Source organism: Callithrix jacchus, chromosome 9, assembly GCF_049354715.1.
Source record: "Callithrix jacchus isolate 240 chromosome 9, calJac240_pri, whole genome shotgun sequence".
Taxonomy (NCBI): Eukaryota; Metazoa; Chordata; class Mammalia; order Primates; family Cebidae; genus Callithrix; species Callithrix jacchus.
In genome coordinates, this window is record NC_133510.1 from 114,840,854 (window position 1) to 114,865,998 (window position 25,145).

Below are 25,145 nucleotides of genomic sequence, written 5' to 3' on the forward strand. Positions count from 1 at the left end.
TCCCAGCACTTTGGGAGGCTGAGGTGAGCAGATCACGAGGTCAGGAGTTTGAGACCACACAGGCCAACATGGTGAAACCCTGTCTTTAGTAAAAATACAAAACTAGGCCGGGTGTGGTGGCTCACGCCTGTAATCCCAGCACTTTGGGAGGCTGAGGTGGGCGGATCATGAGGTCAGGAGTTCAAGACCACACAGGCCAACATGGTGAAACCCTGTCTCTACTAAAAAATACAAAAATTAGCTGGGCATGGTGGCATGTGCCTGTAATCCTAGCTACTTGGGAGGCTGAGGTAGGAGAATTGCTTGAACCGGGACGCAGGAGGCAGAGATTACAATGAGCAGAGATAGCGCCATTGCACTCCAGCCTGGGATACAGACAGAGCAAGACCCATCTCAAAAAAAAAAAAATACAAAGATTAGCCAGGCATGGTGGCGAGTGCCTGTAATCCCAACTACTCAGGAGGCTGAGGCAAAAGAATTGCTTGAACCCGGAAGGCAAAGGTTGTTTTCTCTACTTTCAGCTGTCTGAATAAGGTTTAGCTCATGAAACAAATATAAATCAGTTAAAAATTCCAATGTGTTTTTTTGCAGAAAATAAATTAGATAACACTCTTGGTAACAAATCTGACTCTTCTTCCCTAATCCAGATCTACTCTCTAAGTTAATAACCTCATTACTTAATCAAGTTCAGCCATGTACACAGTCTTGTTTCCCTACATAAGCATCAAAAGGAGACGAGTTTGAGAATACTTAAAAGAATCAGTTCACCATCTGTTGATTTTTAAATAATCTAGAATGTTAATTCTGAGTATATACACTGAAACCTGGGCTATTCTAAAGAAGCAATCAGGAATCTGCAGGGTGCCAAGGTTTGGGACTTGTTTCTCTTGGTAGTTCCAAATATAAACCATCGAACCCATTTTGATATGAACTAGTCATTGTGTACTCTTTGCAAAGCTGCTGATTTGAACTGCGCCATCTTGTTCGTGTGTGTTTAAGAGAATTTTTTTTTTTTTTTTTTGAGACAGAGTCTCCTCTGTTGCCCAGGCTAGAGTGATGCAATCTCAGCTCACTGTGATCTCCGTCTCCTGGGTTCAACTGATTCTCATGCCTCAGCCTCCTGAGTAGCTGGGACTATATGTGCGTCCACTATACCTGGCTAATTTTTGTATTTTTAGTAGAGATGGCGTTTGACCATGTTGGCCAGACTGGTTTCGAATTCCTGGCCTCAAGTGATCGGCCCACTTTGGCCTCCCAAAGTGCTGGGATTATAGGTGCGAACCACTGTGCCCAGCCAAACTTCATCTCTATAACTTATGTTTGAGTTGTCAAAGGAAATTCCCCATTACTCTATCTGGTACACAGGCCCTAGTGGGATACATTTGATCTGCAAATAGATACCTTGTAATTCTTGAACTGCAATATAAAAAGAGGATAAAATGATACTGAAAAAGAGATATGGCAAATACAAAGGGATATTTGCTCATTTACTGCTTTTGCATGAGGCAGTTATGTAACTTACTATCCCCTGGCTAATTATTATAATTGTACATCATCCTGATGATATCAAATGAGTATTTGATAACTTCATGAGCCACTTAGCACTTTAGCCCCAGTTAGATGTAGCATAAATACAAATTTATGGCCAAATAAAGAATTTAAAAAAGAAAATTATCTTATTATTTGGAAAATTAAATCAAAGCATATGTTCTATGTCCAGAGTGTCATCTATCTATATAAAGAATATATGTTATGCCCTAAGTGCATGCAGAAAAGAAGTAGGAAATGGAAAAAAAAAAAAAAAAAGATAAGAACAATAGCAAAAAAAGAATATATGTGACACATAAGAGTTTTCTGGCCAGAGGGGATTGATGAAGCCTATATTAGTTGTAGAGTGGGCATATTTTCACCTAATGAATACAGGCTCTTTTCTTTCTCTCCTTATCTGATTTGGAGAAGTCCAAAAACTTGTGGCAGTGATTATATGTCAAGATCTCCTAGCTACTTTCTTAGTTCTAGGACCACAAGAAGTGCCTCTCTGCCCCATCTTTCCCAGGTCCTGAGAATATTGGCCCATTCCCCTCACTTTCCCTTCTCTCCACAAAGGAAGGTAGGGTGGTACCGTACCATAATGGTAAGGAGGCTGAGTACAAAGCTGCCCAGGAAAATGGTGACACCATAAAAATAAAGTATGCTACAGACAGACATGTCGGCAGAAGGTAGGAGTTCAGCCATGGATGATGGTGGTGAGTGCATCAGGATACACCTAGGAAGTAAATTAACAAACAGGAGAACTACTACAGATGTAAAAAAAAAAACAAAAGCTGCTCACCAAGAGTTAATAAGCATGTCATTTTACTTATCATTTTGCTAACTCTTGCCTATAACACCTTGTCACTCTCCAATAGACACATTTTCTTGTCATTTTGTGTGACACTTTTACTTTTGTATTTTTCCCTTTACTACATCTTGTTCCCTAGCCCATTTCTAACATAAGCACTTTGGTCAGAATGTATGTAGAAAGTCTTTTTCCAGCTCTTATTTATAGAAAATAATAGGTATAGTATGCCATGAAAATCATACATTTTGTTCTTACTTACTTGTGGTTCTGGCTGAAGTTTTGGAAACATTCACTAGTATTGCCCAGACAGAATACAGGTGTCATCAATAGTAGAGGTATCAGGCTGGGAGGGGAAAAAAAGTATCACCCTAATATCCAGTCTTTTTCATGCCCTTCCTCCTTTGCAGAATATTCTCCTGCTCTTCCCTCAATTATATCATCCCACCAATTGCTGCAAATAACACATTTTATTTCTTCAAGAAAAATATCTCAAATACCTTTGGTATTCCTTCTTTTCCAGTTCCTAGGGAAGTACAATGCAGTGGGGAATTAATTTTATACCTAGATTAGTGAATCCTACCATAGTTTCACAGATAATCTCTGGGAGCTGTATGGTCAGATAAAAATCCAAGTGGCTCAAAGTGAAAGGAAAATCTGCAAAGGAGTTCTGTTTGCAGTCTGTTTTACTTTCTGTGGTGACCAGGAATATTCTCATTCTCATCAGCCCCTTCTTGGGAGCTTTTCCAAAGCTTAACTTTAAATAGACAGCTATTTATCCAACTAAATGCAACCAGCTCCCTGTAGGAGGAAAAGATCCAGGAGCAAAAGTCACAAAAGTCTAAAACCAACTCTGATATGGCCACCACTTTAGGTGAGATCCAAACACTTTTTGGACTCTATAATCCGAACAGTCTTACCCATTGTTATAAAGTAGATGAGATCCTGAAGGTTGTCTATTACAACTCTTTATGATATAGAAAAAGGAGTAAGCGATCCAAAGACCAGAGAAATTTGTTCAAGGTCACATAGAATTAATGGCAGAATTGGAGCTAACATCCAAATCTATAACATCAACTACTTTTCTATTCAATGAGGAAAAATGGAACCAATGAACACATATTTGTTGCTTCTAAGTCAGGCTCTATGAGGACTTAGGAGTGCCAATGGAAATAAAGGGCATTGTCCTATTTGTTCCCACCTGAACACCAGTATAATGAGAATCTACACCTTGCTAAGAAGTAAAGAAAAAAATCTTACCTTGAGAAAACGAGGGCCATTTGACCAACTCGACAAGTATAATCTATCATCTGTGAAAAAAATAAATATGAGAAATGTCTTAAGACATTATCAATCATATAATAATAAATACCAGCTCAGTTAACACTCTAGAACAAAAAGATTTCCAAAAGCCAGTTTTTTCCTGTCAAGCAATATTTGCTATAAAATTCATCTAATAGATAGTTCCTTATTAGCACTGTATCTAATAGAATTTTATCTCTATTATTATATTCTAAAAAGTACAACAACACAAAAAAACCCACAAAGAAAGCCTGCAGGAAGTAGCCTAATATGGAATTTGGGTACTCAAACCAAGTCTCTTAAGAATAAAGGCATAGGCCAGGCACGGTGGCTCACACCTGTAATCCCAGCACTTTGGGAGGCCGAGGAGGGCGGATCATGAGGTCAAGAGATTGAGACCATCCTGGACAACATGGTGAAACCCTGTCTCTACTAAAAAATACAAAAATTAGCTGGGCATGGTGGTGTGCGCCTGTAGTCCAGCTACTCGGGAGGCTGAGGCAGGAGAATTGCTTGAACCTGGGAGGGGGAGGTTACAGTGAGCCGAGATCACACCACTGCACTCCAGCCTGGCGCCTGGTGACAGCAACTCTGTCTCAAAAAAGAAAAAAGAAATAAAAGAAGGGCATATATGAAATCACATAGTAACCCTCCATCTTCTAATAACAGTAAAGTTCTTCTCTCTTTTAGACCCAGAGAGGTGTGGACTTCTTCAGACTTTATGGGTGGAATGAAACCCTTCCTATAAGATGACCAGTAAAAAGTGTAATAGGCCAGGATTAGTATAATAGGGCAGGGTCAAATATGCCCTTTGGATATAAGACTGTTAGACACTAGAAGATAGAACATTTTCAAAATCTCGTCTTGTGTTACACACTGTAAAACAACTTACAGAAGAATTATTCCTACCCACTAGGACTTCATGATGTAAGACTGAATGGAATATCTTAAAGAAATAGTAGAATTAAAAATAAGCTTTTTTTCTTTTTTAAGGTAGAAATCATATTTAGAATGGCATTGTTAGGGATCAATAAGCATTAAGTGAACAACTAATCAATAATCAGATATGGGTAACTAATATGCCCCAAACAGTTTGGATCTGGAATAGGACAGCTAGTGCTGACTTTAGGAAAGTAAGTAAAATTGGTTTTCGTGACCCCTCCCCCACCCACTTCCATTCTTCCCTTTTTTTTTTTTTTTTTTTTTTTGAGACCGTGTCTTGCTCTGTCACCCAGGCTGGAGTGCAGTAATGCAATCTCAGCTCACCACAACCTCCACCTCCAGGGTTCAAGTGATTCTCCTGCCTCAGCCTCCTAAGTAGCTAGCAGTACAGGTATGTGCCACTATGCCCAGCTCATTTTTTTATTTTTAGTAGACAGGGTTTCACCATGCTGACCAGGCTGGTTTCGAACTCCTGATCTTGTAATCTGCCTGCCTCAGACTCCCAAAGTGCTGGGATTACAGGCATGAGCCACTGTTTTTGGCCCCACTTTTTATTCTTTCCTCCACCAGGTGGTTCCTTTGTTTAACTCTTACTTTTACCTGGGTACCAATGAATCTCTGATACGAAGTTTATTGCTGGCTGGGTGTGGTGGCTCATACCTGTAATCCCAGCACTTTGGGAGGCTGAGGCAAGCAGATCACAAGGTCAAGAGATTGAGACCATCCTGGCCAACATTGTAAAAACCTGTCTCTACTAAAAGAACAAAAATTAGCTGGGCATGGTGGCATCCACTTGTAGTCCCAGTTACTCAGGAGGCTGAGGCTCCTGCTGAGGCAGGAGAATTACTTGAACCAGGGAGTTGGAGGTTGTAGTGAGTCGAGATTGTGCCACTTCACTCCAACCTGGCAACAGAGTGAGACTCTGTCTCAAAAAAAAAAAAAAAGAAGGGTAATTATCAGTATGGAATACCCAGAGATAAACTGAAGAAAAGTTACCAGAGTATAATCCTATGTTGCACAATACAGTAGCTATAGCTGCATGTGGATAATTAAGTTAAAACTAAATAAAATTTAGAATTCAATTCCTCAATCACATTAGCCACATTATATGTTCAGTATCCACATATAGCTAGTAGCTACTAAACTAGACTGTGAATTAAATATTTTGATTATTGAAAAAAGTTGAACAGCTCTTTTACAGGCTGTAATATGCTGTTCAGGGTACTGCTTAAGAGCCTCTTCATGTTACTTTTCAGTTATTTCTCAGTGCCCTTTTTCCTTACAGCAAGACAGAGTGAGAAACAGAAATTTAAAATGCATTCTCTGCCCCTGGCCTTCTTCAACCATGAACATCTAGAACAACAGAAAAAAGTAAGAAGAATATCTCCTTAAGAAGTCAATCAAGGCTGGCCTCCATGGCTCACGCCTGTAATCCCAGTACTTTGGGAGGCCGAGGCGGGTGGATCACAAGGTCAAGAGATCGAGACCATCCTGGCCAACATGATGAAACTTTGTCTCTACTAAAAATACAAAAAAATTATCTGGGTGTGGTGGTGGGTGCCTATAGTCCCAGCTACTCAGGAGCCAGGAAGCTGAGGCAGGAGAATCACTTGAACCTGGGAGGTGGAGGTTGCAGTGAGCCAAGATCACGCCACTGCACTCCAGCCTGATGACAGAATGAGACTCCAACTCAAAAAAAAAAAAAAAAAGAAGAAGTCAATCAGATGAAGAGTTCATAGAATCATAGCATCTTGGAGGTGGAAGGGACATTAAAAATCACATAGACTAACAACCCATTTTATTTATTTATTTATTTATTTTTAGATGGTGTTTCACTCTTGTTGCCTAGGCTGAAGTGTAATGGCATGATCATGGCTCACCACAACCTCCTGGGGACAAGCGATTCTCCTGCCTCAGCCTCCTGAGTAGCTAGGATTACAGGCATGCACCACCATACCCGGCTAATTTGTATGTTTAGTAGAGATGGGTTTCACCATATTAGTCAGGGTAGTCTGCCCACCTTGGCCTCCCAGAATGCTGGGATTACAGGCATGAGCCACCGCACCCAGCCAGCACTTCATTTTATAATGAAAAACTGGAGGTGCAAGAAAGGGAGATGATATGTCTCAGGTCACAAGAGGAGACAACCGAACTGGGTCTAGAAGACAGATCTTCTGATCTACCCTGAATGCCCTTTTCACGATATAATAGTATTATTTATTTGTTCAACAAGTATTTACTGGCCAGGCACGGTGGCTCATGCCTGTCATCCCAGCACTTTGGGAGGCCAAGGTCGGCAGATCACTTGAGGTCAGGAGTTTGAGACCAGCCTGGCCAACATGGTGAAACCCCATCTCTACAAAAAACACACAAAATTCAGCCTGATGTGGCAGTGCATGCCTGTAATCCCATCTACTTGAGAGGCTAAAGGATGAGAAATGCCTGAACCCAGGGTTGGCATAGAGTCAAGAAGAATTTCTCTTGCTGAGTCAAACCAGGCAGGAATGCCAGTACTATAAATAATATTCCTATAATCAAACCTGAATGTGTGTGTGTGTGTGTGTGTGTGTGTGTGTGTGAGAGAGAGAGAGAGAGAGAGAGAGAGACAGAGAGACAGAGAGAGAGAGACAGAGAGAGAAGGGAGAAGAGGAAGTGATGTCAATAGGATGGAAACTACGGGAACCTGTTTTTTGATTAATCTCCATAAATGCAGCTAGCTAGTGCTAAATTTACACTGTTTATCAGGGATATACAGGTTTTTACATATTATGTCACCCAGGCTGGGGTACAGTGGCTTGAATGATCCTCCCGCTGCAGCACCCCCCACAGTAGCTAGGACCTTAGGCATATGCTACAATGCCCAGCTAATTTTTTTGGTATATTTTGTAGAGATGGGTTTTTGCCACATTGCCGAGACTGGTCTTGAACTCCTGAGCATAAGCAATCTGCTCCCTTCAGCCTCCCAAAGTGCTGGGATTACAGGTATGAGCCACCACACCCAGCCTAGCATACTATTATTAACTATTGGCTCTGAATAAAACTTACCAGTGGAGATGGGCTCTGCCCACTCTGGGTGTGTTTCATCCTCAGCTCTGTGTACAAATACCAGATGTAATTGACGGTGCAGAGAAATGAAGAAATGTAGAATACCTAGGTTAAAATCAAAACAGCCTATCATAAATGTCTCACTCTGACACTGTGAAGTTCTTTCAACATATTCCATTATGGGAATCCTACGTACTAGTCTATTAGTAATGTATCACATAGTGTCTACACCAGGCAAAACCATACCAAGTCTGAAGTTCTGTGTGTGTGTGTGTGTGTGTGTGTGTGTGTGTGTGTGTGTGTGAGAGTTTTCGCTCTTGTTGCCCAGGCTGGAGTGCAGTGGTACAATCTCGGCTCACTGCAACCTCTGCCTCCTGGGTTCAAGCGATTCTCCTGCAACGTCCTCCTGAATAGCTGGGGTGTCATGTACCACCATGCCTGGCTAAATTTTTGAATTTTTAGTAGAGATGGTGTTTCACCATGTTGGCCAGGCTCGTCTCAAACTCCTGACCTCAGGTGATCCACCTGCCTCAGCCTCCCAAAGTGCTGGAATTACAGATGTGAGCCACTTCACCTGGCCCCAAGTCTGAAATTTTTAATAGGCCTACCTAAAACATGCCCTGCTTCCTTATTTTCTCCTTTGGACTGTTCAGAAAAACCACAGCATTATCCATCTCTACCTCCCCAAGAGTCTCACTTTTATGAAGATATCATATAGTCTTTTTCTATTTTATTTTTTAATTTAAAACGAAATAACGATTTCTATTTCTAGTAATGATAAGCTAAGCTATTTGAATCAACTTTCCATTCAAAAGAACTAAACATGCTGGATAAAATATTTTTTAAATCCTTAAAAGAACCTAAGAACTGAAATTATATCAAGGAACTAGTGGGATAAAATCTAAGGGAAGGAATTTCTACTTCCAGCTTTGATGAGGTAACAGGAAAAGAATTTACCCTCCAGCCTTAAACAACTAAAAATTGAATAAAATATATGAAAATATCCAGTTTTCAAACAGTAGGCAACAAGCAGAAGAGAACACCAATCCCTGAAAAAAAAGAAGCAAGGTGAGTCCATCAAGGGCCCCAGCTTACTGGCTGGTAAGCGTGAGTACAGAAGGGCCAGTCATGGTAGCTCATGTGTAATCATAGCACTTTGGGAGGCTGAGGCGGGTGGATCACAAGTTCAAGAGATCAAGACCATCCTGGCCAACACGGTGAAACCCCGTCTCTACTAAAAATACAAAAATTAGCTAGGCGTGGTGGTGTGTGCCTGTTGTCCCAGCTACTTGGGAAGCTGAGGCAGAAGAATCGCCTGAACCCAGAAGGCAGGGGTTGCAGTGAGCCAAGATCGTGCCACTGCACTCCAGCCTGGTGAAAGAGTGTGACTCCATCTCAAAAAAAAAAAAAAAAGAGTGAGTATAGGAGGAGGAATCCAAACAGACCACTGTCTTGGTGAGTTGAGAAGACAAAATTCAGTTTGGGTGGCCAAGGCAGCTAAAATGTGTGAAGTACAGTATCCGAGCAGAGGAAGCTATATGCTGAGATGATGTTCAGGAAAGCTGCAGAGGTCACCCCAAGTCTTTGGTTAAGTATTAATCAGTGTATATGGGAGAGAAAACCAGAGAATCATCAGAAAGGAGTAGATGAGACAATCCCTAAAGCTCCCACAGAGCCAGGAATAGTTTGTTTTCTCATCAACCAGGTGGAAAAATACACAGGGCATAATCATAAGAAGAGTATTGCTTCTGTAATGGGACCAAATTGTCTGTACATAAAAGGCTGCCCTAATGCTTAAAAGCAAGCCTTCTAATTAGCAGGGTGTAGTGGCACTCGCCTGTAATCTCAGCTACTCTGGGGGCTGAGGCAGGCAAATTACTTGAGTCCTGGAAGTGGGGGTTCCAGTGAGCCAAGGTGTTCAGCCTGGACAACAGAATGAGACTCCATCTAATAAAAAAAAGCAAGCCTTCAAAAAACAGGCAAGCCTTGAAAGGATCAAACAGATCAAACAGATTCAGAGTTAACTTTATCCAAGACAACCGCCTCGCCCATTTAAAGGAACGTATTTAAAAATCTAATGCCAAACAATGTAAAATCCACAATGTCTCGTATCTAATAAAACAAGGCATATAAAGAAGCAGGAAAATCTGATCCATAACCAAGAGTAAAGTTAATCAATATAAGTGGACTCAGAAGTAACACAGATTATAAAAATTAGTAGACAAATATGTTAGAGGAACTATTACAAATATACTTCTTACGCTTAAAAAGGTAGAGGAAAGTAGAAAAATGAAAAATATAAAAAAGATCCAAACTGAATTTCTAGGGATGAAAAATATATGAAATGAAAAATATGGCATATTAGAAACTGGAAAAGATTGGTAAACTTGAAGATATAGAAATATAAACAATCTGAGAAAGATCACATAGAGTAAAAAGACTTTAAAGAATGAACACTCAGTGAACTGTGGAATAATAGCAAAGTTAATGCACATCAAATTGGAATTCCAGCAGTTAAGAGGGAGAAAAGAATGTTTGAAAAAATAATGGCCAAAATAATTTCTAAATTTGATAAAAACTAGAAACCATCATACCCAAGAAGTTTAACAAATCTAAGCACAAGAAATGAGGGAATCTGTGGGGATCACTCCCGTGTGAGGCCCCTGGGAAATGGGCCTCGCCATACGGTGAGCTTGAGCCTGGACACAGATTCCCGGATGGGGGAGTCGAGCTGAGGGAAAGCAGGAACCAAGAGAGGGACTATGTTATTCTAAATAGTTAACAGACATTACTTTATAGATATGAGGACTTGGGAGTCAATGTGTCCACTTTCGGCTTCTTATGGTTTATTGCTTGATTGTGTTCATTTTGGACCCTTGTTACCTTCATTGTAAAATATTAACTTAAGTGTTTACACTTGGTAACTTACTTACATAACTTACTGGGTGTAACTGTAACTTACTTACCGTAGCTTACTGGGTGTAACTGTAACTTACTTATCATAGCTTACAGGGGTGACTGTAACTTATTTACCTTGACCTATTGGGCGTAACCTACTTACTGGATGTAACCTACTTACTGGACTTAACTTACTTACTGGGCGTAACTTAGTGGGTGTAACTTGCTTACTGTAACTTAAGTACGTTGATCTGGTGTAAACAACTTTGACTTCAGAAAAGTATATAATGAAACGTATTGCAAAAATAAAATTGCTGCTTGGACATAGCCTAAGCCAGCCCTCCGGACTCCGCTTTTCTATTTTCTTTCACTTCTGTGCACTCTCTCCCTCAGGTTGAACGAGACATCTAAATGGCGGTCTCGGGGACTCCTGCAGGTCAGTAGTCCCCTGGCAGACGTGCCAGACCCCAACAAAGAAACATAAAGAAAACACCCCAAAGTACATTGTAACCAATGATAAACAGAAAATCCCCAAAGCAACTAGTGTAACAATGCACATTACATACACAGGAATGAAGATAAAGAGTGTCAGCAGATTTCTTATCAAGAAGAATGCAATCCAAAAAAATGAGAGTAGTATCTTTAAAACTCTGAAAGAAAAAAACAAACCAGCCGGGCGCGGTGGCTCACGCCTATAATCCCAGCACTTTGGGAGGCCAAGGCGGGTAGATCACAAGGTCAAGAGATTGAGACCATCCTGGTCAACAAGGTGAAACCCCGTCTCTACTAAAAATACAAAAATTAGCTGGGCATGGTGGTGCGCGCCTGTAGTCCCAGCTACTCGGGAGGCTGAGGCAGGAGAATTGCTTGAACCCGGAAGGCGGAGGTTGTGGTGAGCTGAGATCGTGCCATTGCACTCCAGTCTGGGTAACAACAGTGAAACTCCGTCTCAAAAAAAAGAAAAAAACAAACCAACTGTGTCAACACAGCCAAAATGCCTTTCAGAAAAAAGACAAAACTAAACACTTTTTCAGACAAACAAAAACTCAGATAATACAGTGAAACAGATCATTACTACAAGAAATATTAAAGGAAGTCCTTCAGGTAGAAAACAGAAGATACCAGATAGAAATTTCTTTTCTTTATTATTATTATTATTTAAGATGGGGTCACACCATGTTGCCCAGGCTGGTCTCGAACTCCTGGGCTCAAGTGGGCCTCAGTCTCCCAAAGTGCTGGGATTACCATGCCCCACTAAATTTCTCATTTGAACACACAGGAGTTAAAGAGATAATTCTTTAAAAAAAAAAGGAGAGGGGGGCCTGAGTAGTAGAGTAGTAGAGCTAAACTAATGCTAGAGAAGAGGCTACTCTAGATTTATACTTAATAGCAAAGCTTCAAAGGATCAAGCTGATCCAAAAGTGATTTAACTCTGACAAAACAAACTTCCACAGTTTCTAAAGGAAGATAACAAAATCCAAATCCACAAAAAACGTAAAACATGATATTCACAATGTCCAGGATCCAATAAAAATTACCAGACATTTATAAAGCATAGGAGCAAAACGTAAAAATAATGGGAGAATAAAAATTGTGTAGATGGGATGAGGGGAAACAGACTTCTTTGAGTATACCTTTCTATGCAGTTCTGACTTTTAGAACAACGTTAACGTTTACATACTAAAATATATATGTGTGTACATATATATATGTACACACATATTATATATTATATAATGTCTAAAACCAACCAAGATGGACAGGTGTAGGGATGAATTACAAACAGAAACAGCCGGGTGCTGTGGCTCACGCCTGTCATCCCAGCACTTTGGGAGGCTGAGTCAGGCAGATCACCTGAGGCTGGGAGTTCGAGACCAGCCTGACCAACATGGAGAAACCTTGTCTCAACTAAAAATACAAAATTAGCCTGGCATAGTGGCACATGCCTGTAATCTCAACTACTCGGGAGGCTGAGCGAGGAGAATCACTTGAACCTGGGAGGTGGAGGTTGCAGTGAGCCAAGATCATGTCATTGCACTCCAGCCTGGGCAACAAGAGCAAAACTCCATCTCAAAAAACAAAAACAAAACTGACTGTTAAAGAATAATGTTAAGTACACTGAAGGCAATGGGGAAGAAAATAACTAACCTAAGTAACTATATAAGTTATAGAAGAAAATATAGGTGAAAAATCTTAGCGATATTAGGTTTCATAAAGATTTCTTAAATACTATACAGGGTGAATTATTTTTAATAACTTTTCATAACTGAATTTCATCAATATTAACAACTTTTTTTCTTCAAAAGAAATTGCTGGCCAGGTGCAATGGCTCCCACCTACAATCTCAACACTTTGGGAGGAGAAGGAGGGAAGAGCACTTGAGGCCAGGAGTTTAGGAGCGGCCTGCAACATAGCAATAACTTGTCTCTACAAAAAAATTTTCTTATTTTTTTTTAGCCAGGCATGATGACACGCACCAGTAGTCCTCGCTACTTTGGAAGGCTGAAGCAGGAGAGACCAACCATTCTATGCTAAGGAAATAGATCCTTTAAGAAGCAACAGGTAGTGTTACATCTCTTTTAGAATTTGTCTAGCAGGCTTTCCAGTTTTTGCTAGAAAGCCCCTCGCCCCCCCAAAAAATTTTTTTAAATTTCTTAAAAAGGAGAAATATAAGCCAGTGTGGTGGTTCATGCCTGTAATCTCAGCACTTCAGGAGGCCAAGGCAGGCGGATCACCTGAGGTCAGGAGGTTGAGACCAGCCTGGCCAACATGGCGAAACCCCATCTCTACTAAAAATATAAAATTAGCCTGGCATGGTGGTGGGTGTCTGTAATCCCAGTCACGGGAGGCTGAGGCAGGAAGAATTGCTTGAACCCAGGAGGCAGAGGTTTCAGTGAGCCGAGATCGCGCCACTGCACTCCCCCCTGGGTGACAGAGGGAGACTCCCTCTCAAAAGAAAAAAAAAAAAAAAGAAGAAGAAATACGTAATTTCATTTAAGCCCAGTAGAGGGAACCAGGATGTCATTATATCCAATACATTTTTTTCAACCCTCATACCAGATACATAAGCATTCTAAATTTGACCCTTCTTGAAATTTTCAGGTTTAAAATTTTATAACAGCACAAGTGATATTGTTAAAAACCTCTAGAATTTTAATTAATATTAACTTTCTTCAATAGCAAAGATAAATGATTAATTATGAATTTATCATCCTAACTAATTTGTATTATTTTGAGACACTCAGGACTCATCTTTATTTTGCTAAAATCCCAGTGATACAAATATTCACTGAATTTTTCTACCTTGTATAAAGAAGACTCTATGATAGGGAAAACTAATGAGAACCTTCTACTTAATCGCATACAGATGGTCCCTAACTTTATGATTGTACAACTTACATTTTCAACTTTATTATGGTATAAAAGAGATATGCATTCAGTAGAAACGGTACTTCTTTAAGTACCCATACACCCATTCTGTTTTTCACTTTCAGTACAGTATTCAATAAATTACGTGAAATACTCAACATTTTATTATAAAATAGGCTTTGTGCTTTGCCCAACCATAGGCTAATGTAAGTGTTCTGGGCATGTTTAAGTTAGGCTAGGCAAAGCTATGATGTTTTAATTCCAAAATCTGTTTCTTTAACTTTTCAACCATCTCCTAAACTGAAGCTTCATGTTAGAATAATGTTTTCTTCTAGTATAACTTGATTCTGTACTCTTGGATCTTCTTGATTTGTCGAAATTTTTCCATGTAACCAGACAATTTCACATGCTTTTACTTTTCCTAAAATCCATACATTGTCCTGATTGTGCTTTTCTTCTTTACTTCTCCTATAAAACCGTGAACACTCTCATAACCTTGAACAGATACTCCTCCAGTATCTAATTAAAATCCATGTATGCCTAGTGTTTCATTACTGGAATGCTAAGCGTGTAGGATATAACTACTGCTCAAGGTCATCACCAAGGACTCATTTTTCACATGTCTGCATTTCAAAAAATTGCAACCTCTGGCATAAATGGGTTAAAGTCAAAAGTGCCTTTTCATCAGATTTGACTACCAGGTCATAAACTTTCCATTTAAAAAAATCACATTACAGGTTTTTCTTTACATTCTTGATAACTGGCCTAAAAAAACAAAGATTTTTACATTTTATCAAAATAATTTCCTGTGTTTCATGTTGTTATATTGGGTTTTCAATTACTTTAGACTGTTAAAAAAAGTTTACATCCACATAACTTACTGTACTTGTTTTTAAAGGCTTTTTTTTTTGCTTTTAAAGACTTTTGACGGTCACTCTGGTTAAATAAATGACTATTATTTCATAGTGGTATGTGATCCTGTTTTGAGCAAGTTTAAATGTTTAAACCTTTAAACATTGTTGACAGGCTTCCCCAGAATCAGACTCTAAATTAAGTCTTTTTTGACTTCAAACTAACTTTGGGATATTCCATTTGGCCTCAGAACTTCTCAAAAGTTTATAAAAGAGAAATATTAAAGGCTTACTTGAGATGTCAAATTCTACGGAAAACATCGTCAAATGGTAAGTGATGTTAGATCTACTTTCAGTTACTTTTATGGGTATGTTACTGACACAAATGTTGCAAAATTATACAAAACTCTTAAAAATCTGATGACTCCCTATCAGTGATAATTCTTATTACTATGTTATACCACAAAAATAACTACATTTCATTGTTAATTTCTGGTTATGGTAAACTTTCACTAGATTTTACATTAACCATGTAAATGGTTGTGTCATCCTCAGTTATTGGTTTGATTCTTCTCTAAAGGTAACTGCAATGAGATTCATAAAAGAGACTCTAACCAAGTACTCTTAAATACAAATTTCTAACAACTTCAATATTAATGGACTAAATACAAATTTTCTAAAACTCTAATATAAAAATTAGTAAATCTGCAAAACTGTTAAGATAAAACCAACATATTAGTTGCATGAGATTGAAAAACATAAGTAATTTTTATGACTTTTGTTTAAAACTTTATTTGGAGTTCAAGTATTTGGCTGGCTAAAATAAATAAATTTTTTAAAACGTCATCAGTTTTTGCTTCCTGTTGGGACTCAGCTAAAAAAAAAAAAAGAACAGAACACTGTTGGTTCTTTACTTAAATGTTTTGTTTTCCAAATGTAAAAAACTGATTGGGCCAAAGATCACTCATCTGATTTGGGAGATCCAGCCTAGCTGGTACAAGAAAAATACATCCTTTTCTCAGAGGTTAATTTGCATATAACCACTGGGTTCAGCCAGAAGCCTTGAAACTTATATTCCTCCCTGCTCAGCCACCTTGCTGCTCCTGTTGAGTGAGGGCTACCATACCCATGCAGGGAAGAAATAGTTCAAGTCTTCTCAGAAATGTAGGAATTCAGAGTAAGGTGAGATGAGAAGATAGACTCACAGAATTTGAATAGGTTGGGGGGAAGAGGGTTGGGTATTCTAAACAAAGGACTGGAATAGCAAAGGAGCAGAAACAGGAATAAGGATGTCTGGTTCCCCACAGGAATTCAGGGCCTCATAATACCTATCAATAGTAGGTACTCAGTAAATATTTTGAGCAATAGTAGGTAGTCAGTAAATATTTTGATCAATAGTAGGTAGTCAATAAATATTTTGTTAGACAGCTGAAAAATATTCAGACTACCTGCATACCTAGAACATCTCAAACTTGGTACATAAAACAAGTGGCACTGTCTTGGGGAATATCCAAAGCATCAAAACAAAAATGGCAACAATTTTACCAGATTTACTAGTAAGTAAACTAAAACTTTAAAAAATTTTAAACAAATATACTCATACATGTATTTATTTAAATTGCATACATTACACATAATTATATGGGGGGTGTCTTTGTAAACTGCAAAGTTTCAATAATTTTTTTTTTTTTAATGGCTGGGCATGGTAGCTCACACCTGTAATCCCAATACTTTGGTAGGCCTAGCCAAGAGCATCACTTGAGGCTAGAAGTTGAAGACCAGCCTGGGTAACATAGAAAGATCTCATATCTACAAAAAATAACTAAAATAAAATAAAATTAGCTGGGCATGATGGTATACACTTGCAGTTCCAGCTACTCATAGCTACTCAGGAGGCTGAGGTGGGAGGGTTGCTTAAGACTAGGAGTTAGAGGCTGCAGTAAACTGTGATTGTGCCACTGTACTCCAACCTGGGCAATAGGGTAAGGCCCTCTTTCAAAAAGAAAGAAACCAAAATCTTTTTATCTTAAGCTGTCTATAGTTTATGCTAATTTGATAAAGTAATTTTTCTTTTTTCTCTTTTTAAAAATTTTCTAGACTGCTCAGGAGGAGATAAAGTATGTTTTTATAAGCAAAAGTAAAATTGTTTACTTTTTCTCCCTACTTGATCCCTTCAAAATTAAAAAACTATCCATAAGTATTCTTATAACAATATACTTGATTCCCTAAGTTCAATAAAAATATGCTCTTTTTATAATGGAATACAATTTAAAGCATTGCTTATATATATTAGCAAGGTTTTGACTGGAATGTCATATTTAAATTGTTTATAGATACCACAGACAAAGGCTAAAGTCGGCCTTGGTTTGGCTTCCTAGATTTAAGTTTTTAAATTTGAAATTTGAGTGTGGTCAGTTGCTATTCCTGCTGCACTTATATAAATGATCAGGTAATATTTGATAAAACTAAACTATTTTACAAACAATTTAGTCTTACTCTACCATCTTTGGTTAAAATAGCAATTACGATAAGGAAAAAACATGTTTCTAAGAAAATCTATGATACAACTAACTGCTACTAGACTGTGGCCCTGGGGATTGTTTTCAAGTTTTTATTATCTACCTATAGGGCAAAATAGATCCTAAAATCTTCTAGGTTCCTCCAATCTAACCTTCTTCCATAAAATTACTAAAACCAGGAACTGCTCTATTCCTAAAACCCTATGTAAACTAAAACTAGATAGGTGGGACATGGTGGCTCATGCCTATAATCCCAGTACTTTGGGAATCCGAGGCAAGTGGATCACCTGAGGTCAGTTCAAGTCCAGCCTGATCAATATGGTGAAACCCTGTCTCTACTAAAAATACAAAAATTAATCTGAGTCACAGCACCAGAAAAAAAAAATTAGCTAGACATGGTGGTGCACACCTGTAGTCCCAGCTACCAGGGAGACTAAGGTAGGAGAATCACTTGAACCTGGGAGGCAGAGGTTTCAGTGAGCCAAAATCACACCACTGCATTCCAGTTTGGGTGACAAAAGCAAGATTACGTCTGGAAAAAAAAAAAAAAAAAACTACAACTAAATAAATTTTAAGAGACAGCTCTTGTGCCTGATGTATGAACACATGGAAAGTTCACTGGACCACCCAATGCCGTAACCAGGGACATTAAAACTACAAATCAAGATGAGAAACTGATGTCTTTATGTGTTGACATCTTTCCCCAGAAACATTTGAACGAGACTCCCCATGATAATGAGACGCCTTCCCTCTCTTAATTTTTTTCCTTGCTTATGCCTACTTCTTTCACTTGACAGGATATTGGTATAATTAAAATTTCACAGTCAATAGCTATTGCAAGTAACTTGACATGACCTGATCTTAAAAGAAAAAAATTCTTTAGAACAGGATAGAGAGCCCAGAAATAAGGCTGCACATCTACAACTCGATCTTTGACAAAGCTGACAAAAATGCAATGGGGGAAAGAACTCCCTTTAAATAAATGATGCTGGGATAAGTGGCTAGCCCTATGCAGAAGACTGAAACTGTACCCTTTCCTTACACCATATATAGAAATTAACTAAAAAAAAATTAACTCAAGATGGATTAGACTTAAATGTAAAACCCAAAAATAAAAATCCTGGAAGACAACCTAAGTAATACCATTTTGAACATGGAAACAGGCAAAGATTTCATAACAATGTCAAAAGCAATTGCAACAAAAGCAAAAATTGCCAAATGGGATCTGATCAAACTAAAGAGCTTTGCACAGCAAAAGAAATTACCAACAGTGGAAACAGACAACCTATAGAAAGAAAGAAAATTCTTGCAAACTGCATCTGACAAAGGTCTAATAATCTAGCATCTATAAGGAACTTAAAAATCAATTTACCAGAAAAAAAATCATAAAGTGGGCAAAGGACATGAACAATACTTTTCTAAAGAAGACATACATGCAGCCAACAAGCACATGGAAAAAAGCTCAACATCATCGATCATTACTGAAATACAAATCAAAATCACAATAAGATACTAACTCACACCAGTCAGAATGGTATGGTTACACCACAGATGCTGGTGAGATTGTAGAGAAAAGGAAATGCTTATACATTGTTGGTAGGAGTGTAAATTAGTTCAACCATAGTGGAAAACAGTGTGGCAATTCCTCAAAGACCTAAAAACAGAAATACCATTCAACTCAGCAATCCCATTACTGAGTATGTGCCCAAAGAAATCTAAATAATTTTATCATAAAGATAAATGCATGCATATGTTCACTGCAGCACAATTCACAATAGAAAAGACACAGAATTAACCTAAATGTCCATCATTGGTGTACTAGATAAAGTAAATGTGATACATATACACCATGGAATACTATACAGTCATAAAAAAAAAACAAGATCATGTCCTTTGCAGGAACATGGACAGAGCTGGTGGCCATTATCCTTACCAAACTAACACAGAAACAAGAAACCAAATATGTTTGGTTCTCATAAATGGGAGATAAAATGATGGGAATACATGGACACAGAGAGGGGGAAAACATACACTAGGGCACCTTGGAGAATGAAGGGTAGAAGGAGGGAGAGGATCAGGAAAAATAACTAATGGGTACTAGGCTTAATACCTGGGTTGATGAAAGAATCTGTACAACAAAACCCATGACACCTATATAACAAGTTTACCTATATAACAAACCTAGCCATGTACCCCTGAACTTAAAATAAGAGTTTAAAAAAAAGAAAAAAAAATCCTTTAGCCTACCAAGTAGGTGATGTTAGTAACACTGCAATACAACTTTCTGGTCAACTTGTACTACAGGTCCTTTTTAAAACTGACCTGGCAGCCAGGCACGGCGGCTCACTCCTGTAATCCCAGCACTTTGGCAGGCCAAGGCAGGTGGATCACGAGGTTGGGAGATGGAGACCGTCCTGGCTAACATGGTGAAACCCTGTCTCTACTAAAAATACCAAAAAAATTTGCTGGGCATGGTGGCAAGTGCCTGTAATCCCAGCTACTCAGGAGGCTGAGGCAGGAGAATCGCTTGAACCCCGGAGGTGGAGGTTGCAGTGAGCCAAGATTGCGCCACTGCACTCCAGTCTAGGAGACAGAGCAAGACTCCATTTCCAAAAAAAAAAAACTGACTTGGCTGGGCTCAGTGGCTCACACCTGTAATCCCAGCACTTTGGGAGGCCAAGATGGGCAGATAATAAAGTCAAGAGATCAAGAACATCCTGGTCAACCTGGTGAAACCCCATCTCTACTAAAAATACAAAAATTAGCTGGGTGTGATGGCATGTTCCTGTAATCCCAGGTAGTCGGGAGGCTGAGGCAGGTGAATCCTGGAGGTGGAGGATGCAGTGAGCTGAGATCATGCCACTGCACTCCAGCCTAGTGAAAGAACAAGACTCCATCTTGAAAAAAAAAAAAGAAAGAAAAAACTGACTTAGCAGCCAGGCACAGTATCTTGGCTGGGTGCGGTGGCTCACACCTATAATCCCAGTGCTTTGCGAGGCCCAGGTGGGCAGATCACGAGGTCAGGAGATGGAGACCATTCTGGCTAACATGGTGAAACCCCGTCTCTACTAACAATACAAAAATTAACTGGGTATGATGGCGTGCACTTGTAATCCCAAATACTTGGGAGGCTGAGGCAGAAGAACTGCTTGAACCCAAGAGGTGAAGACTACAGTGAGCTGAGATCGTGCAACTGCATTCTAGCCTGGTGACAGAGCAAGACATGATCTCAAAATTTAAAAAACCAACTGACTCAGCTCTCTCTCCTTTAATTCAAGCCAGTCATAAAATACTAAATAAGATTGCTATCTACTAGCTAAAAAAGAACAACAAAAAAGTCTAAGCTATTACTAATACTACTAATACTACATGTGATGCATAGCTAAATTCCTCTGGAAAAGCTGAGACCCATATACACAGAATTTAAAAGCAGGCCACATAGTTACAAGAGGTCTGTGACGGCTAATACTGAGTGTCAACTTGACTGGATTGAATGATGCAAAGTATTATTCCCAAGAGTGGCTGTGAGGGTGTTGCCAAAGGAGATTAACATTTGAGTCAATGGACTGGGAAAGACAGATCCATCCACCCTTAATCTGGATGGGCACCATCTAATCAGCTGCCAGCACAGCCAGAATAAAAAGCAGTCAGAAGAATGTGAAAAGCCTAGACCGGCTTAGCTTCCAAGCCTACGTCTTTCTCCTGTACTGGATGCTTCCTGCTCTTGAATGTTGGTCTCCAAGACTTGCTTCCTTGCTCCTCAGTTTGCACACGGCCTATCGTGGGACCTTGTGATCATGAGAGTTAATACTCTTTAATAAACTCCCCTTTATGTATACATCTATTCTATTAGTTCTATCCCTCTAGAGAACCCTGACTAATACAAGGTCTCATCTAATTCCTCATGGTCATTTGATTTATTCAACTCGTTGCCTTTAATCTTAGGTTTATGGCTCAAAACTATTATGTGAACTAAGATTATTATATTACTGTAAATTTAATTTGTATTTTTTAACTTCATACCTATTACTTGTCAAATTCCTACAAAACTACAACTCCTAACAAAATGATGTTGGCCCAACACTTTGCGATGATAACAACACTTACAAAATAGCAAAATTTAAAACAATAAGAAAAAAATAGCAAAATTAAACTTAACAATTGACTCCACCTGATAGACTTAGCCTCTGTGCCTCTCCCTCCAAACCTCCCTTGTTGCTCAAGTGTGACTAAAAGCGTTTGACACTAAATCCTAGTCACCAATCACTCCCTTCCACTTGGGACCAGACCAACAACCTGGGACAAATCCATCCTGACACCAAGAAATAATCAAACATAATTTTCAAATGATCAGGATGACTGATCAGCAATGCTTTCAGAGAAGGATCTTGATCAAAGGGAAGAAATGTGAAAATTGTCAGAATCAAAATGGAGTCACTCGGGTCGAATCCCTGACAAAAGGAGTCAGGGAAGGCCAAGAAGAGAGGTTCTCATGCACTTACGCCTGATAACAAGAACCGTCACAAAAGATCCTACAAAAATCACAACATGTACATAGGTTACTTCAACCTTACACACACAAAAAGTACTTATGCAAGGATATCTGCCCAGCAACTGCCTGTCTAACGTTGGATTGATGCCATGTTTGTTATTAATCCTTGTATCCAAAGATAACAACCATGTAATCTTCCTTATTTTTCCTTTAAAAATCCTTGGCTTCCTTTACCTGCCTGAACATGCCCATCATATTCCCATTGCAATGCTTACTTCTGAATAAATACTGGGCCGGGCGCAGTGGCTCAAGCCTGTAATCCCAGCACTTTGGGAGGCCGAGGCAGGTGGATCATGAGGTCAACAGATCAAGACCATCCTGGTCAACATGGTGAAACCCCGTCTCTACTAAAATTAAAAAAAATTAGCTGGGCATGGTGGCGTGTGCCTGTAATCCCAGCTACTCTGGAGGCTGAGGCAGGAGAATTGCCTGAACCCAGGGGGCGGAGGTTGCGGTGAGCCGAGATCGTGCCATTGCATTCCAGCCTGGGTAACAAGAGCGAAACTCCATCTCAAAAAAAAAAAAAAAGACCTGGAATCAATGGCAGCTCAAGATTGTCACAGAAAATAGTTTCCCATAAAGTATAAAAATATTCCCATATTTTTATTTAATTACACATCAATATTAACCCTAGTTTAAGGTTTAAAAAAAACGTAATAATTATACATCAATAAAGCTGAAAAATCTATTTTATGCTATCAATTAGCAAAAATTTAATCTCCTCTGATATCTAAACCACTAGAAGATCGTAAAAATCACAATAGTAATGTTACATAAACCCATAGCCATTGTAAAATTTAGGCCTTAGAGTTAGGCAAGCTAAGTCCAAAAGGTCAGTGAGGCAGTGAGACTAAATTAACAAGCAAAGATCATAAAATTTAATCCTAGATGAGGGAATATGTTTAATAGACTCTGCCTTCTATTGCCAGACAGATGCAGAAAGTAATGGATTAGAAAGAATGTGGAGAAATGAAAGGACTGCAAGTAAATCCTGTTTTTGAGGAAGTAGGGAGAGATTCTATATTACTTGGAAAAATAAACAGAACAATAATAGTTTATATTAATCAAGGGCACTTTACATTTGTTATCTAATTTCTTCTTCACAACAACCCTTGAGAACCTTGTCGTTATTCCTATTCTACAAGACAAAACTAAGACTTAGAGAAGTTCACTTGCTTAAAAAGTCACACAGCTAACAGGTGTGAAAGCTATTGGCAGCTGTTGAACCCAGGTCCGATCAACTGCAAACTACAGCTTTAATTCTTAGCCCCAAACTTCATGTCATTTACAAGCCAAACTGGTGTCTCTAACATTTCTAACTAGCACATTCTTCCAGGAAATAAAATGGTTCACTAAGAAAATATAGCTGACAGCACTTCAACTTGTGTCAAAGTATACAGAAGATTATATGGAGAAGCTGACGGAGACAGTCTCTGGCATTGTTGTCTTTTCTGTATCTTGTTTTTCCATAGCATTTTTTCCCAGTCAACAGAAATCGTAGTGCAACAAGACCCTCAGATGCTTCTAGAGAAGGCATGGAATTTGTTCCTGACCTAAAGCTTCTGGAGGACCATGATATATATCCAAATTAATCCTTTCAGTGCAGAGCCAGTCATCTAGTGGAATAAAAATATCTCACGCCTGTAATCCCAGTACTTTGACAGGCGGAGGCGGGTGGATCACCTGAGGTGAGGAGTTCAAGACCAGCCTGACCAACATGGAGAAACCCTGTCTCTACTAAAAATACAAAATCAGCCAGGTGTGGTGGTGCATGCCTGTAATCCCAGCTACTGGGGAGGCTGAGGCAGGAGAATCACTCAAACCTGGGCGCAGAGGTTGCAGTAAGCCGAGATCTCGCCACTGCACTCCAGCCTGGGCAACAAGAGCAAAACTCCATCTCAAAAAAAAAAAAAAGGACCATGGATCAGATTCCATCTTTCAGAGGCAGATGTAGTGTAGACAAAGCCTTCTGGTCCAAATGTTATCCTGGCACTACAACATCTTTTTACTGGTTGGCTGAATTCACAAAAGAAATAGCACTTGGAAAACACCACATCTCAGCCTGTTAATCAAAAACTGAAATTACAGTCATGCACTGCATAACAACATTTTGGTCAACAGCAGACCACATATAAGACAGTGGCCCCATAAGATTATAATACTGTATGCTTTTTTACCATACCTTTTCTATGTTTAGATACGCAAATGCTTACCATTATATTACAATGGCCTATAGTATTCAATACAGTAATATGTTGTTTAGGTTTGTAGCCTAGGAGCTGGAGGCTATACCATATAGCTTAGGTGTATAGTGATAGGTTATCTCATCTAGGTTTGTCTAAGTGCACTCTACATATTCACACAATGATGAAATTGCCTAATGACGCATTTTCAGAATGTATCGCTGTTGTTAAACAATGCATGACTGTATTTCTGATGGCTTAGTTCTCAAATTCGCTTTGCTTCTCAGGTAAGTACCAGAATTAAACACTAGCTCTGGGTAAATGATTGATTTCTTCTGTTCCAATTCAGTGAAGTGGCATGAGGGTGTTCCAGCTGTACTGAGCCAGTTTGCTGTGATCAGCTCTGGGTTTCCTATAAAACTTTTCACTATCTGAATCAAGCAGGAACTCAGTAACTGCATCCACATAATAAAGTTATAATATAAGAGGTGAACGAACCTAGTTCTAATTTGTATCCCATGTCTACCCTAGTGGAGAATGAAAAGCTCAAAACAAAAGCATTCGTGTGTCCGGAAGCTTTAGCATCCTAAACCTGAAAAGCACATTAAAAAGCCATTTAGTAGGGCCAGGCGCGGTGGTTCATGCCGTAATCCCAGCACTTTGGGAGGCCGAGGCAGGTGGATCACTAGGTCAAGAGATCGAGACCATCCTGGTCAACATGGTGAAACCCCGTCTCTACTAAAAATACAGAAAATTAGCTGGGCATGGTGGTGCATGCCTGTAATCCCAGCTACTCAGGAAGCTGAGGCAGGAGAATTGCCTGAACCCAGGAGGCAGAGGTTGCAGTGAGCCGAGATTGTGCCATTGCACTCCAGCCTGGGTAACAAGAGCGAAACTACGTCTCAAAAAAAAAAAAAAGCCATTTAGTGTAATAATTTCCAAATGCCAGTTCAGAAATTAATGCTGATCCCTGATATTGGTCTAAGAAAGGCTTTGAAAAATAGAGGCAATAAAATACGTTTTTTATATGGTTAAATTTACTAATTTAAAGAACTACCAATTATTCTGATATTATTTTTTGCCAAGTTTTTTGGTCTCAAATGTCATTTCTTTTATGAAATTGGATGGTAGTTATGGTAGTGGTCT

At 39.2% G+C, this 25,145-nt stretch overlaps 1 protein-coding gene and 1 non-coding gene across 19 annotated transcripts in view; one reads left to right on the forward strand and one right to left on the reverse strand.

Moving 5' to 3' along the window:
• Positions 1 to 25,145, reverse strand: part of TMEM116 (transmembrane protein 116) — a 213,908-nt gene that overhangs the window by 116,636 nt on the left and 72,127 nt on the right. For 15 of the 18 annotated variants that reach the window (XR_004729083.3, XM_078337337.1, XM_078337338.1 and 12 more), the window contains 4 exons: positions 7,628 to 7,732; positions 3,599 to 3,648; positions 2,601 to 2,684; positions 2,128 to 2,266 (listed from right to left, as the gene is read on the reverse strand). Coding sequence is in view for 17 of the 18 variants with exons in the window: in XM_078337337.1 (XP_078193463.1) it covers positions 2,128 to 2,266; positions 2,601 to 2,684; positions 3,599 to 3,648; positions 7,628 to 7,732 (378 nt within the window). In the remaining variant the exon portion in view is untranslated. The remainder of the gene's footprint in view (positions 1 to 2,127; positions 2,267 to 2,600; positions 2,685 to 3,598; positions 3,649 to 7,627; positions 7,733 to 25,145) is intronic. The other 3 variants (XM_078337342.1, XM_078337346.1, XM_009004679.6) reach the window with 1 other exon arrangement.
• On the forward strand, positions 13,089 to 13,150 carry LOC118144658 (U7 small nuclear RNA). The gene has a single exon (XR_004729411.1). It is a non-coding gene; the product is annotated as a U7 small nuclear RNA (small nuclear RNA).